We start from the raw sequence: 17149 nt of genomic DNA, 5'->3' as shown, positions 1-17149 counted from the left end.
GATATAGATAATATTCCTTCATTGTCGCCACATTCTGCACAATCACAAATTCCCTCATGTTCCATTTTAGTAATATGAAGGGATCGGTCCCATTAGGACACACTGATCTATTCCTCAATCCAGCCAAACATACTGGATATCTTTCTGTAAAAATACAGGAAATACAACACTTGCTTTTTCATCTCTCTGTCCTCAAACTCCAAAGCCCTGGATGTTACTTTGAGGTACAAGCATGATTAACATGGCCTTCTTTCAATTTATTTTTTGCTCACAATGCAACCTATTCTACACTGCTCTTCCCTTTCTGTTTTTATTTCATATTTCTATCCGTAGTACTTGTGTTTTTATAACACTAAATCTCAATAGAAATGAAATTGGCAGATGTACAATAGGAGACTAATGAGCGATCAGAGTCTCTATACAAAATGTTGCTTTTTTGAGCTTGTTAATTACTTTCTTCCACAGTATGTTCATCATACAGAATGCTAAGAATTATCTTCTCCTTACACAAATAATCAATTGTCTTTAAAGGAGAGGTAGTTCAAGTTCAAGCACAATGTACATTCCCACAGCACAGGATGAAAAATTCCAGAGCTACCTGAATGCTGAAAGTAGTAGAAATGGACATGAAACAGAAAACAATGTGCTTACGTTAGAAGTTACATGGATAATACAATTGCAACCCAGGCTGATTTTTAAAAAAATTATTCATGAGATGGGGCATTTATTGCCCATCCCTAGGTGCTCCTCAGAAGGTGATGGTGTGCTACTTTCTTGAACCACTGCAGTTCATTTGGGGTGGGTGGACTCACGTTGCCTTCGGGAGAGAGTTCCAGGATTTTGGCCTAGCAACATTTAAAGGAGCAACAATATAATTCCAATTCAGGGCGGTGAGTGGCTTGGAGAGAAACTCGCATGTGCTTGTATTCCCATGCCTCGTTTTCTTCTAGATGGTAATGATTGTGTGTTTGGAACACATAAGTTTTAGAGGGGAGTTGACATATTAAAGAAGAGAAATAAAGAGAGTATAATAAAAAGTGGACTGCAGCGGTCAAATTGGCAGCTGACTAAAACCTTCTCAAGGGCAATTAGGGACAGGCAATAAATGCTGGCCAGTCAGCAAAGCCCACATCTCAAAAATGAATTAAAAAAAAGAGACTGGCAATTTAAAATAAAAGGAAATTCAACAATCTTCTTTCGGCATTGGAGCTGATTACAGAAAAGAAAAATATGATTTCTACATGGTAGAAAGGACATGGCTGACATATTAAATTAATGCTTTGCATCTCTCTGTTGAAAACAAAAAGGACTTGTATTTTCATAGAATTTTAATGTTTAATAAAATTTGAATTACAAATCACTGTTTCTTTTCAATGTAGGATGCATTAGTTGTTTATAAGGAAGCAATACAGAAGATGCCAAAACAGTTTGCACCACAGAGCTTATACAACATGATGGGTGAGTGTACCAACACATGTCTTGCAATCACACTGCCACATGTAAAGAAGTGTGTTTGTGTTTTATAAGGGTATGTTTGGCCCAATGGGTCTGTAATAATGTCATCTTTTTAATCAAATACTGTAAAGCAGCTCTTCTGAATTAACTAGCCCAGTAATTATATATCATCTTGTGGAACTGGCTCCAGTCAAAAGCTTCATATAAACACTAAGCTGATGAATCTTTCAATCAAAATTAAGCTCAAAGTCAAAAGTTAGGTAATTTAAAAAATGATAGTGTAGTGTACAACATATGATGCTTATTAAGTGAAAATTAATTCTTGTTATATTAGTCAAAGTACCACATTAAAAGTGCTTGTTAAACAGAAACTTAAGTTGATCCTGTGTTGGAGACATGTGGTGGTACAAGTACCACTGCAGAGACATTATTGCTTGTTCAGAGTTGCAATCTACAAATGTGCTTATTACAGTCGAAAGATGAGTCAAAGTATATTGTAAACTTATTATCATGTCACTGAGCTTATATTATTGTACCATAATGTGTTACCTTAAGCTATTCAATTTTGTTTGAGTAGGGATAAACAAAAAACTAATAATAGTAAGATGTTAAATTTGCTATTGTGACGAATATCTCCCTAATCAAGCTTAGACAAAATACTAAATTATGAATACTCTATAGGATTGAAAATATAGTATGAGCATCTCCAATACTTAAAAACAAACGTTATGGGCTGGATTTTCTGAGGAGTAGCAATCTCTTACGGATTGCCAATCCAGCCCTTCTTTTTAACAAAAGAAGAGAGCTCTGCATTTCTGAAAATAGATTCCACTCAATGTTCCATCAGAAATATGCAACTGTACTTCCATTCTGAGAGATGTTCCATAATGCAGAACTCTCAATGAAGGCAGAGGAAGGGTGATCAGGCAGGGTCTGGCAGCAAGTGGATCGAGTTAGTGGTTGTGAGGGGGAGAAGTGGGAGGTGTCAGGGGTTAGTTCCGATATCAGGTGTAGGGGGGAGGTTCAGGTATTGATCAGGGCAGGGGTGTTAGCTTCCTGAGTTGAGTCTTGGGTCCTATGTCAGGTCTTGGGGTGGGGTAACTTGGCGGCTGGTGTGTTGGGTCCCCAGGTATTATCCAGTCAGGGTCTGGGGTCTGTAAATGGTTTTGGGGAGGTGTAGATGGGCATGTACTAGGAGGTGCAATATGAAGACAATTAAATACTTATTCTGGAGTTAGACTACTCATTTAATAGTGCAACATTTCTTCAACAACTATTTCACTGAATTTCATTGGAACCCTCCAAAATCTCCAATTTAATTCAAAATACTTGGAGAGTTCCAGGCTTTGAGGAATTACCCAGAGAAAAATTCAAATTCCTGGGCAATTCCTTCAGAGTCTGCTACGATGAAGGATTCTACAAGTTCTCCATACGCACCTCCCATATGCACTAGAATAATGACAGTCTGGCCAATGGAAAATCCGAGCTAATATGCCTGTAGATCTTAACTTGGAACCATTCCTTAAATATCCATTTCTATTGTCTCTCTGCTCAGGGTTACATTGTTTCCTCAGGAATGTGATGTTAGATTAATGCTATTTTTCTGAGGATGCTGGCCTCCTACCTGTTACAATATATTATTCTTTGGGTTGAATAATGTTTTGGAGGAGTACTGTTGCTGGTGACATGCTTCATTTCTATTTCCAGTCAGCACGGTTGAATTCCAAAAGGTCATTACTCAAACTGGACATCAAAGTACTGTATGCTGGGCTTCTCTGTTGTGTGGAATCTGTCCATTTGTTAACTTGTCATATTATAACGAAGCACAGGAGTTGGACATATTTAAACAATTTTCCTTGGTATTCTTGCGCTATGAGAGAGTATCATTAAAGATACATATCGTTGTGAGCTTTGACCTTCATCTGTACCCACAGGTGAAGCATACATGAGACTGAACAAACTGACGGAGGCTGAGTACTGGTACCTGGAGTCCCTGCATTCCAAGCCTGATCATATCCCTGCCCATCTCACGTATGGAAAGCTTTTGGCACTCACTGTGAGTTCATTGTATTATCTTTTTCATGCTCTTTACACAACTCGTATTACACAAGTGGTCCCTTGTGAAATCGTGCATTCACGAAAGCAAGTCATTAGATCTTAGCACTTACCTTCATAATTATTTAAACTTTTCGCACTTTCAGCACGTTTTTTAACTTGAAAGATGTTCAATATGCTTCTCAAGCAAATTTGATCAATACAAGACCATATTTTTTTCTGACATGTTATAATTATTGTTTTAATTTATTGAACATAATTTGTTGAATAGCAATATGTCTGATTTGTAATGTTGTTACAAAAAGTAATTATTATGACCAGCATTTTCCCTATGTTTAATGCAGCAGGCACATTTGGGTGCTAGCTGTATTGACTTTAAGATTATGCTGACAGACATTGAAGGAAATTGGTGCACTCAGTTTGTAAGTCCCACTTCATCAGATTTACAAAAATAATGTATGAACCTTCTGTGATGCTAATGTGCTTTGCCCATCTGACAGTTGTACCCTATTACCAGGGCAAGTCACTTTGGAATTACTTCAGTTGATTTGATTACTAAACTCCACTGGGAATGTAAGTGTTAGACTTTTGTAAATAGATACAACAATTTCAATGTGCTTCAGTTTCAACAGCAACATGACACTCTTGCTGTTATATTAAAATTAGTTGTATTCTGCTTCTTATGCTGCATTTCACATGACTGGTGATTGATCTTTTTAAGTATTTTTATGCCAGCAGCTCAGATTTCCCAATTTGTTTGAGAAACAAAATCTCCTCGGGTTTTGGGAATGCTCATAATTCTTGTAAGTGCAATTGCTCTTTCCAGATATGGGAATAGATTTTTGCAGCAAACAGGTATTTTCATTGTTTATTTTATTTTTGTTTTCTACCTCTTTTATATTCTGTATTTATTTGGCACCAACGCCTGCCAGAATATTTCCTTTATTGACTTGGATTATGTCAGGACTGGGTGCCTAATCATATTCTTCAAATGTAATTGAACAATGAAGTGATTATCTGAAGCTTTCCAACTTGAATACTCTTCATATTTGTGTGTTTGACACACTGTTTCACTTCACTTTCTGGAGACACTATTTTTGTGAAACCTCTGTTCAATTTGCATATCTCCTAGACTCATGTCAACATTAAATCATGATTAGTCAGAGTAGCACACGATTAAAGGAACAAAATGAGCATGTCTGCTTTTCCTCTACAGCTATATTGAATAACTCATTTTCATGAGGCAATATACCCAGTAAAACACTGAAAATAGTAAAATCTTGTTCCAACAGTGGTAGACAAATTGATGTAACATTCAATGATGGGATCTTGAATCTATGTATATAAATAGATGTTCATGTACTCTGCTATGTGATATCAGTCCACTTGCTGAAGAAATCTTATCCAGAAAATAACAAGATCTTTCTTTTGTTTGAGGGATAACGGTTGTTAGGGCTATAGAAGGAATATGTACTGCAAATTGTGCTGTAGAATCTTTTGCATCCACCTGAGAGGGCACACACACTTTCTCATCTGAAAGTCAGGTTGACAAAATGTTAAATGGCTTCTGCTACAACAATGAGTAATAACCATGTTGCTGGTATCAGCAATCCAGAGATATGACTTCATTGCTTTGTTTATTAATTTGCTTTGGATCCAAGTCATTCCAGACTTCAATTCACTATTTCCTGTGAAAACTACACATACATTAAAAGCCACATGTTCCCTTATTACACTGATATATATCAGTAAGAGGAGGATGCATGTTTTAATTGGTGTTTGATTAGTTACCCACTTAAATTAATTAGGACTGAGCTGCAAAATAACAACATTAGGCATTGCAATTCATTGCAGCATCCTGGGCATAGAAGACACAAAATTGTTTTAAATGAAGTCAATCTCACTTGAATCTTGAACACAAATCTGCAGGTGTGGATGACAAGAATTTGTCACTAAAATTGAAATGTCAGTTTGTATATATCATACTGCTACAGTGAGGCACAATGGGATGAGGACTTCTTTTTGCTGATATAGGAGTGGACCTTATTGCATGTACTATTGCAACATATTTCCATCATATAACAAGAATTTCTTTTGATCTAGAAACTACTATTTTTCAATTTTCCGTTTTTCACATTTTGCTTATATTCTAAATAGAATTAATGTTGATTGTTTTATCAGACAAAATGTGCTTGGGCTTACCAGTCAGTCAAATTCTACCTAATACTGATTTATGATTGTACATGCCGATTGTATAGTTTAGTCTGTTTATAGCTCTGCCATGTAAAATAAATGACAATGTGTGCTGGGCAAATCTATCAATTTGATGCAGTGAAACTTATGTAAATGCACAACATTTAAACAAATGGAAAGTTGGGCAGTATTACGCAAATGTTTACATTACAGATCATTTTACCATGCAATAATTAATGATCTCAACTTTACTATAATTAACATTGTTAAGGAAACAGCATTTCATTTGCAATTGAAGTGACTAAGCATGTGGTTTTCATATGGATCTTTCTGCCTCTGTCTTTCCTCTACTGTTTATCTTGTTTATCTGTGTTTCTGCCTGTATGAGAATTGCACACTGACTGGCTTACTTTCACTCCTTGAGTAATGGGAGATCTGGATGAATAATTGTCTCTTTTGGCTGGCTGGGTTTTCCTTGAAATTTTAGCCGACATATAAAATATCTTGAAGCAAACAATAACACTACAGCAGCTTTACTATTGCTCTAGAAGTTTGTCAAACTAATTTTGTGAAGAAAATACTCCTATACGAATAAACTATCCTTTAAGAAAATTCTTCAATGTTTGCAGCTCACCGTTTATAAACTATATTCTTTTGTTTCTTTGTAACATATTCCTCCATTTCACACACAATATCCTGAACTAAAAAAAAACAACGCTTACTTCCCAAGCATCTTGAGTTGGTTAGATGACAGTGACAACCGTGGACTAAGCCTCCTGTTTCATTTCCTTTGAGGCAACCATCCAACCTAAATTGACAGGATGATCAGAATTCATGCTGTGCAAGGAATTGTGAAGCATGTTGATTCTTCAAGATGTGGAACAGCATGGAAAATGAACTTTCTGTAAACTTTTCCCATTGATATTCATTTGACCATTTAATGGTTATAAGTTATACCATTAATATTCATTTTACTGTGTAACTGTTATAAGTTATACCATTGATATTCATTTTACTGTGTAATGGTTATAAGTGTCCTCATTCGGAAGGTTGTATCCTCAACCTGCTAGTTACAGTGAGACGTTGGAATTCGACAATTGAGACACATAGGTTTGAGCGCGCATGTTTCAGAATTTTATTTAAAATATTATCAGTACTGGACAAATTCTGTTTAAGGCATGATTAACACATAAACGACATTTATCAACTACTGATATATTTTGTACAGATTGATGTTGAAATGACAACATATGATACCTGTCTATTTGTTGCAGCAGAGAAGATTGAGGGTATGGGGGGTGTACATGATTGAGATGTATAAATTTGAGGGGCATTGACAGGAAGGAACTTTTCCCCTCGATGGAAGGAGCAATGAAGAAGAGGAATTGGTTTAAGGAGAGCGGCAGGAAGTTCAGAGGGAATGTGAGGAAAACATTTTCATTCAGAGGGTGGTGGGAACTTACTGCCAGTATAGGTGGTAGAGACAGAAACCCTCATAACATTTAAGAAGTATTTAGATGCCAAGACAGAAGGTTATGGTCCAACTGCTGGAAAATGGGATTAGAATAGTTAGCCAGTTGTTTTTGACTACAGCAGACTCAATGGGCAGAATGGTGTTTTTTTTGGTGCTGTAGAGCACTATGGCTGTATATTACATAAGATATTATTTAACCATTCATAAATTAACAAAATTGGTATTCTCTCATAATATGAGTTTAGAATCTGCTCATTTCATGCAATGAAATAATTTTGTCAGAATTTTTGCTTTGCTGATCCACAACTTAAGGTGAAAACTATGAGATATTAAAGCCTTTTCTCAATTAAGATTTGTTTGTTAATTCACAGGGGCGTAAGGAAGAAGCTGAAAAGTATTTCTTGCGATCTATCCAGCTTGATCCCACAAAAGGAAACTGCTATATGCATTATGGTGAGTTAACTTTTATTTAAAGTGTTTAACTTGGACCTAGCTTTAGAACAAATCTTGTATAACATGACACATTATCATAGAATGTCACAAACCATTTCACAATTAACTTGTAGTGTAGGGGCTAATTTTTCTTTGTAACAATAACTCCTGCGCAACACAGTTCCACAAACAACAGTAAATGAACAGTCAGTGTGTGTTAGTTGTGTTGATTGAAGAATAAATTAAAGGGACCTGGATTTATAATACTGACATTGAATGACCATACTTTCTCAATTTGTGTTTCTTCACTTTCAGCTAAAAGCCACGAAGTAGTGGAAGTTTGATTTTTTTTGCAGATCATCCATTTCCTCTTTACTCTGTGCAGCTGATCTTAAGAACCCATGCCCTGAGACTCATTTCTGTTCTCATCACCCTTTTTGAGGCTCCATCTTCTAACCCATACAGCACAATGCTCCACACAGGATATCGTGCAAGTTCCTTTTTCAAGTCTTCCATTCTTCTGTTGACCAGTTGTAGAATGGAAGGTTGCTTGCCTTCTGTAGATGTCAGTACTGCCATTCCCGTTTGTGGTCAATTTTGATCCCAGACATTTAAATCAATCTACATGAATGGCTCCAAGATGTCCAAAAGAAATTTACAGCCAAATCTCTGTCCACATCGAACCATTCCTAATTAGTTATTTAATCATTGCTTTTATTAAATGAGTTAACCAATCACATTTAACACCATCACTGAAAGTTTTATTTTCTAATTACCAGTAACTGTAATCAGGAAATAATTCTTCCTTGAGGTGTGCTACATTTCTCTTTACATCCTCCAGTCCTGTAATCAAATCCAAAATAAAGAGCCCATTTATATCTGCATTAGCTATATTAAATATTTTTTAGGATTACATCATTGTTCTGGTCAATTATATCCCTGCCGTGAAAGATAAATTGAACTCTTAGTCTTTTTTCATTACTAAGATATCTCAATGTCTCAATGTCCCTTGTTTATTTTTGAAACTTCTTAATTGTATTGATACCCATTCTGGGTTATTGGGCAGAACTATGCTCAAAGGCCTGTATAGGAGTACCAGCCTCCCCCATTTCCTCTGGCAGCTCATTCCACACACGCACCATCTTCTGCATGAAAAATTTTGCACTTGAGATGAAATCCAAAACTTAAGGCTTGTACATTGATTCTGATTTATGGATTTGAAGGAAAGTGTTTGGAAATGAAAATATACATGCTTATAAAGTGTGGAATTGGCATGGGCGTGAACAATGGCAAAGAAATTGGGAAAATATGGCAAGAATGGAAAAATCAGATTATTGATGTTGAGAAAACAAAATTATATTTTTCCATTTAGGATTTAAGCAATAAGTTCAGGATTAGTGAGTTTTGAGAAGATTTGTAACTCAGGTTGAGGTTCTGGATGTAAGTTTGCTTGCTGAGCTGGAAGGTTCATTTTCAGATGTTTCATCACCATACTATATAACATCATCAGTGAGCTTCTGGTGAAGCACTGATGGTATGGCCTGCTTTTTATTTATGTGTTTAGCTTTCCTTGGGTTGGTGATGTCATTTCCTGTGGTGATGTAATTTCTGGTGGTGATATCATTTCCGGTTCTTTTTCTCAGGGGGTGATAAATGGAATCCAAGTCAATGGTTTGTTGATAGAGTTCCAGTTGGAGTACCATGCTTCTAGGAATTCTCATGCATGTCTCTGTTTGGCTTGTCCTAGGTTCAGGATCTTGCTAACACGCAGCAACTACCTTGTTTCCATGCATTTGCATCTCATTATTACATGCCTCACTTCTACGAGCTCCCAGTTGTCCTCTCCTTACTCAAGAAACTAGATTGTGCCTATTCCTGACATGAAATTTGGAAAGTTTACTGGATGGCAGAAGCTCAGCACTTGCTTCTCTGAACATTCAGACAAATCTGTCTTCACACAATCTCTTTTCATGCTTCATGAACAATGCCATCCGCCATCTGCATAGAATCCCTACAGTGTGGGAGGAGGCCATTCAGCCCATTGAGTCCACAGCGACCCGCCAAAGTGCATCCCACCCAAACCAACTCCATTCCTGTAAATCTGCATTTCCTTTGGCTAATGCACCTAACCTCCACAACCCTGGGCACTATAGACAATTTAATGTGGCCAATCCACCTAACCTACACATCCTTTGACTGTGGGAGAAGGCCAGAGCACCTAGAGGAAGCGAACACAGACATAGGGAGAAGTGCAAACTCTGCACAAACAGTCACCCGAATCGAACCTAGGTCCCTGACACTGTGAGGCAGCAATGTTAACCACTGAGCCACCAGCCACAATTTGTGGAGTCATGTGACAGGAGAGGATTGAGTGCCCACTGTTGCCATGTGTTTAAAACATGCATGCCACAAATGCTGTAATAAAGCCCATCTCCGCATTACTTCAGGTGTGGCAAGCCTGGAACTTCCCCTCACACTGAGGTGTTCCAGTGTTTTCCCAATGAAAAGATCAATCCTCACAAGTTGGCATCAGCAAACTACCAGTCTCAGCAACCCACTAGGCTGTTTTCAGGCCAAGTCATAAAACACTTCAGACCTTCAGGATATCACTTATGACTTGCATACTTCTGCCAAATCACTTTGGCTGCAGGGACATGCATGTATCACATGCTTCTGCACAGGACACATAGAGTCATAGAGATGGACAGCATGCCGACCAGATATCCTAAGCTAATCTAGCCCCATTTGTCAGCACTTGGCCCATATCCCTCTAACTCCTTCCTATTCATATACCCATCCAGATACCTTTTAAATGTTGTAATTGTACCAGCCTCTCCCATTTCCTCTGGCAGCTCATTCCACACACGCACCATCTTCTGCATGAAAAAGTTGCTCCTCAGGACTCTTCTAAATTTTTCCCCTCTCACCTGAAACCTACGCCCTCCAGTTCTGGATTCCACCCTCCCCTGCCCTCCTCCAGGGAAAAGATCTTGTCTATTTACCCTATCCATGCCACTCAAGATTTTATAAACCTCTATAAGGTCAGTCCTCAGTGTCCGATGCTCATCTCATGTCTTTAGCTTACTTTCCTAGCAGTTGCTCACTTTGCATTTGCTTAGAGGCTGTCAACCTCGAGATGGCATTTTTTTTTTAACTGCATAAAGGCTATTCAGTGCTATCTTCTAGGCTATCAGCCTGTGTGGCCTGCATTGCTTTTTAGCACAAAGGGAAAAGCAGACAACTTATCACAGTTTGAAGCACGAAGTAATCATATGGCTGAACAAATAACATTATGACAACAGGTAAAATCAATGTCACAATAACAGTATATGCCAGCAACTTATGTGGTAAACACACTGCATTGGCATCAATCAAATGACCATATCTGAACATCAAAGCTACCAGTCTTTAGTGGGGTTAAAGGTGACTATGATATGACAGGGGTATCACCACAGTCATGGGGCTCATCCAATTCAATGTAAGTTCACAGTCAGTCCTGAAGGTCAAGTGCAACTAATTTAAGAATTGCAGGGTACATCCGTCAGTGCCATGGAGTCATCAGCCAATTTTCCTTACAATGAGACTTAGGGAAAAGCTAAGTTTAATGACATTTGATAGAAGAGCAGTTAGCAGGAGGGGTGATGTGATGTTCTAGTGAATGGGTAGGAAGCACAGCCAACAGAAAGGAATCATCGTTTTGGAGAATGAGATGATTGAGTGAAAATGATGGGAGTTCATAAGCCTTGGTGAACTGAGTATGCAGTGGCAGAGTTAGAGTGAATGACTGGTGGCCATATGAGTGTGAAGTAACAGAGAATATGGAGCACTTATCTTTGTGGAGTGCAGAAGATCATTGCTGATTGATCTGCACTTTACACTGCTGGGCATTGTGTCTCACTTGGAAGGCTGCACTGACCAGTCTGCTATCTCATCGAGGCTAGCTAAGTCTGGTTGCTTGGCTTCATTTGCTGGTCAGCAAGGAAAAGAATGACCCACCTCTCCACCACCCTGTCCATCAGCACCACTATGTCTTGAACTGCAAAGCAGAGAGTTAACTTACCTTTCTGGACCTTTTCCTTGGGAAAGCACTGGAACACGTCAAGGTGAGGGGAAGTTCCTGGATTGTAGCACCTGGAGTGACCTGCAGATGGGTATTGGTGGCATGCACATCTTAAATTCCTGGCAACAGTGAGCATTGTATCCTGTCCTGCTACATGATTCCACGAGATAGACACATTGTTTAATTAATGAGATGACAAACAGAAGACTGCATGAGGAAAGTCAATGTGAGCCATGACAGACTGGCCACCAGGAATCTCACTTGAGGAAACATTTTGCCAAAAATTGCACACATTCATCCCACGGTATTAAACAAAGATAATAAAATTCATCTTGTAATTTGGTGACATTATGCTTATATCTTTTAAAACTCATTCATGAAATGTGGATGTTGCTGGCAAGGTTAGTATTGATTTTTGAACCATAACTGAGATTAAGCAAGTGGTGATAAGTCATCTTTCTGAATTGCTATTCTCTTTGTGGTGCAGGTACAACAACTGTGTTGTTAGTCAGAAAGCTCCAGGATTTAACCCAGCAGGAATGAAATGACTGTGACCTATTTTATTTATTTATTGATGAGTCTGCTAAATGGAATGTTATGTTTAAAATTAAATTTCCAATTTCTTCATGATCAAAATTTGGAAGTTAGAATTTTGTATGTAAAATCTTCTTTATCCTTTCATGTATTATTGTTTGCAGTGTGAGTTACAATTTGGATTATATTTAGACATAGTTGGTCTTCTCAGAGACTATAAAATGAAAAGACCATAAGATATTGGAACAGGGATGGGCCATTGGCCCCTCGAGCATATTCCGTTACTGAGTAGCATCATGGTTGATCTGAAATTTCTTGTATCCTTTTCTGTCTTTTCCTCAGAACTTGATTCCATATCTGATCAAGAATTTATCTTTCTCTGCCTTAAATATGCACAAGGACTCTGGCCCCACAGCTCTCTGTTTGAGACAAAAAAACCCTGCAGATACTGGAATCCAAAATAGACAGGCAGGAGACAGGCAGCATTAGGAAGTGGAGAAGTTGATGTTTCAGGAATAACCCTTCTTCAGAACTGGGGATGGGTGTAAGGGGAGCTGCCGATATAGGGTGTGGCAGTGGCAGGGTGATGAAGTGGGATAGATGAACACAGGCAGGGGTTATGATGGGGTTAGTCAATGGGAGGAATGAATCTGGTTGGTGGCTGGGAGAGGTGGAAGGGAGGGGGAGGGGCTGGGAAGGGAGTCAGAGGATGGGAAGGGAGATTATTTGAAATTGGAGAAATTAATGTTGAGTCCTCCATGCTGTAGGCTGCCCAGGCAGAAGATGAGGTATTGCTCCTCCAATTTGTAGTGGTTCATTGTGGCAATGGAGGAGGCCAAGGATGGTCATGTCAGAAAGGGAGTCAGAAGGGGAATTAAAATGGACAGTGACTTGGAAGCCTAGTCGGATTCTGCGGGCCTGGCTGAGATGCTTGGTGAACCATTCCCTGAGTTTGCATTCAGTCTCCCTGATCTAGAGAAGACCACATTGGGAGCACCGGATGCAGTAAACTAGGTTGGAAGAGATGCAATTGAATCTATGTCTCACCTGGAAGGACTGTTTAGCACCCTGGGTGGAGGTGAGGGGAGTGGTGCACCAGCAGGTTTTGCATATTTTCTGGTTGCAGCGGAAGGTATCTGGAGGTTCGGGGAGGGGAGGGAGGGCGCTGGTAGGGAGAGTGGTGCAAACTAAGGACTGTTGAAGGGAACTTTCCTTGCGGAAGGCAGAGAGGGGTGGGGAGGGGAAGATGTTCTTGGTGGTGGGGTACAGCATGTGCCCTGTCAAGTTTTATATGTAACATGGGATTACATTGTTCTTATAGCAAATGCTCTTCACTATGTCCTAATTATGAAATGCAGTTCATTGCACTGCAGTGAGGTCAAGCCACTTTTGACTACTCTGTGTATCCATTAATAGTGAGGTCTGAATTGAAGTCATTTAAGCATTTTAAGTCATTAACGACGTATATTCTGAGATCCAGAATCCGATGTAAGATATAGCATGGTGGCTCAGTGGTTAGCACTGCTACCTTACAGTGCCAGGGACCTGTGTTTAATTTCATCCTTGGGTGACTGTATGGATATTGCACATTTCTCCCTGTGTTTGCATGTGTTTCCTCCCACAATCCAAAGATGTGCAGGTTAGGTGGATTGACCATGGTGTCCAGGGATGTGTAGGTTAGAGGGATTGACCATTGGAAATGCAGCGACTAGGTGGGACGATCAGTGTGGATTCAATGGGCTGAATGGCCTGCTTCCACACTGTAGGAATTCTATGAAAATAATAGTGACTTTCCTTTAAATTATATCAAAAATAATAAAGTATAACCAATTTAGTTTATTTTAGTACTTCAAAATAAATCAAATTGTAAAGATCACATTTGTGTTCATAAATTAGGTAGAGCTGAATTGAAGGACATTCAACATGCAACACATGGTTATAAATTCAGCTGAGAAATTCCAACTGAAGAACATATTTGTTCTAAAAGATTGTGATTTTCAAAAGAGCCTGATCACTGTTTAAATAGAAACTGGAATATCTATAAATTTTATTTTTTGTCTTTCCAACTGAATTTGAATTTTATTATAAACTAATTAGGCACAGCATGTTCCATAGGTGTTGCCACTGCCAGTTTGCTTTTCTGTTAATTCAATGTAACAGAGTGAATCTCATTCAAAATAACTGACAGCAGATTTAAAGCATAAGAGTGTACAAAAAACTCTCTCCTGCATTTTATCCACTAATCACACTGCCTCATGGCCTTGAAGTGACACTATCGACCATTAGAAGACACATTCTTAATGCATTTGTGTCATATTTTGATTTTTTCCATCTGAGATATTAATCCTATTCACGCTAAAATTGGTGACATAAGATTTTGGGTTTACTGAAATAATAGAGTGAAATATTTCACAACAACATCAGTTTTTAGGTTTTTTTGTTGCTATTTTATGTAATTGCACAGCCTGAATATTTTAAATGACCTGATATTATAAATAAGAAAAAATTTGGCGGAGATGGTGGCACAGTAATACAGTTGGAATGTTGACCTTGACAAGTATCGGCAAATGTTGTTAAAAACCCATCTGGACATTAATGTCCTTTAAGGAAGGAATTCTGCCGTCCATAATTGATCTGGGTTACTTGTGAGGCCCACAACAATGTGGTTAACTCTTAAGTTCCCTCCAACAATGATTTAAAAATCCAAACAATTTAAATACAATTAGGGAATAGATAACAAGTACCTACCTTGCCAGTGATGCCCATGTCTCATGAAAGGATAAAGTAAATAATTTCTATAGCACCTTTCATGAGACTGGTACATCTGAAAATACTATATAGACAAAATCATTCATCATTACTGTGATGTGAAAATGCAGTAGTCAATTTGTAAGCAGCAGGATTTTAGGTTTCAGTGGTGTTGGTTGAGATAAATGTTGTCCAGGATACCAAGGAGAATTCTCTTGCTTTCCTTCACAACTGTGCCATGGCATCCTTCAGGACCTCGTTCAGTTTAAAATGTATCTGAAAACCAACACTGCTGACAATGCAGCATTCCCATAACGTTGCACAGATTATGTCCCATCCCTAGAGTGGACTTGAACACACAGCCCTCTGTCTCAATGCAAGTGTACATTGAACCAAGGTTGGTGTCTCTCCGAATTTAGTGTTCGGAGGTCATTTTCAATCTCATATTAGTGGAAGTGAAATCAATTTAATAGCTTGATAAAAGCCAGATTTCATACATTAAAATTAAATACTGATCATTAGTTTTAAAAAAAACTCAAAAGCAACAGGGAGCTAAACATAAATAACTAAATTGTACTGTCCCAAATTTTGAGATCATTTTCAATATGTTTTTCTCTAAAGTTGTTAATCTTATGTTGAAATTTACTAATGCTATTGACATGGTAAAATTGTGGCAGACTTACATTTACTAGTCAGCCCAGAATTTTATACAGTGTTATTAACAAAACATTTCTGCACCTATTTAGTATGAATTTCTGTGCAGCATTTTTACTTCAAACAGCTTTTGTATACTGTTCAGGTGCTTAGGAGGTCTTCAGGGCTGTTACTAATTGTATTTTTTATATCCAAAAGAAAAGACACAAAACATTGCAAAACATTGTAAACAGCATTTTTCAGATTATTTGATTGCTTTTCTTAGACAGACAATTTTAATATTAAAATATTAGCCATCCTTTATGTAGTGGCTTCTCTGTTGTGTCAGAAAGCTGTGAAAGTGTACACTGCTGTTAAAACCCACTGTATTAAAATTAACTTTTTTCAAATGCTTTATGTGGAGAAAATAGCCTTAAGATTTGGAATCATGACAGCTGGCTTGGATTCCCTGGTTCTGTTTCTTGCCATCTTTTGACTAGTAAGTGGCAGATGGAGGTGTTGTTTCTTGCAAGCCAAATAGGAAGCCCCCAGGAAACCGTGGAGTACCAACATGGTCTTTGTTAGGTTATGGAAAGCTCTGACCCCAGATAGATAGACTGATGATTGAAAAGAAGTTGACACTGTTGATTCTAAGAGCCTTGCTCTGTTCCTAAAAAATACTTGCATTTTTATGTTTTCTCCCAGGTCAGTTTCTGTTAGAGGAATCTCGTCTAATGGAAGCTGCTCAGATGGCAGAGAGAGCAGCTGAACTGGACAGCACAGAATTTGATGTTGTCTTTAATGCAGCCCACATGCTCAGGTTAGTTTTTTCTTACTAATGGATTGCATCACGAAATACGTTTTGAATTAGCCTGTTGGACACTATGGATCCTGTTATCTGGCATAATTTGGAGGGAAAATAAGCTTTTTTTTCTAAAGAAGAAAGAATTAAGGGCTAATATTTCAATGTGGCAGACTTTCAAATTCATTTAAAAAAGCAGCAGCATCATGCAGTAACTCTGTATCCCTCTGTGCCTAATTTAACTTGGACGTCTTGTATGCTAAAGCATTTTTTAGAAAAACATACGTACTTGATCTATGTGACCTTGTATAGAGCTCTGAAGGGCAGGTTGTAGTAAGTGCTTTGCTGGCATGAAGTATTTGGAGAAAGGAAATGATACACTATATACTTTTACAGCTAGTCTGTCTTCTGATGAAGTTCACTTGTAAATGACCAGTGTAACTTTTTTTGCAATGTGTATAAGCTTTCACTGGGAGTCATAAGTGGAAGGGAAAAAAAGCACAATTGGAAACAATTGCATCCCTTACAAATATTGGCTTCATATGGAGAAAATCATTTCACAAATGACAATATGCAGGTAATCCAGAAAAGTGTGACCCATAATTTGAGTCAATTCTTTCTCCTGGGGCAACAGGCCAACATTAACTGCTGCATTAATTCTTGGTACAATTACATTTAGACTTTGAGGAATAAAAGGAATAACAATTTTTGCTAAAGTAAAATAAAGAATTGATCAGCATTTGACGGAGAAATGCAGGTTTAC

At 38.1% G+C, this 17149-nt stretch overlaps 1 protein-coding gene across 3 annotated transcripts in view; it reads left to right on the top strand.

Moving 5' to 3' along the window:
- Positions 1 to 17149, top strand: part of LOC122559738 (protein O-mannosyl-transferase TMTC2) — a 181199-nt gene that overhangs the window by 143625 nt on the left and 20425 nt on the right. For all 3 annotated transcript variants that reach the window (XM_043709687.2, XM_087997148.1, XM_087997149.1), the window contains exons 7-10: positions 1380 to 1458; positions 3390 to 3511; positions 7549 to 7630; positions 16290 to 16404. In XM_043709687.2, the coding sequence (XP_043565622.1) occupies positions 1380 to 1458; positions 3390 to 3511; positions 7549 to 7630; positions 16290 to 16404 (398 nt within the window). The remainder of the gene's footprint in view (positions 1 to 1379; positions 1459 to 3389; positions 3512 to 7548; positions 7631 to 16289; positions 16405 to 17149) is intronic.

Source organism: Chiloscyllium plagiosum, unplaced genomic scaffold, assembly GCF_037043375.1.
Source record: "Chiloscyllium plagiosum isolate Xiang-an unplaced genomic scaffold, Cpla_swu_hap1 HiC_scaffold_19, whole genome shotgun sequence".
Lineage (NCBI taxonomy): Eukaryota > Metazoa > Chordata > Chondrichthyes > Orectolobiformes > Hemiscylliidae > Chiloscyllium > Chiloscyllium plagiosum.
Note: the sequence above shows the minus strand (reverse complement) of the source record. Positions and strands in the feature narration are given on the sequence as shown.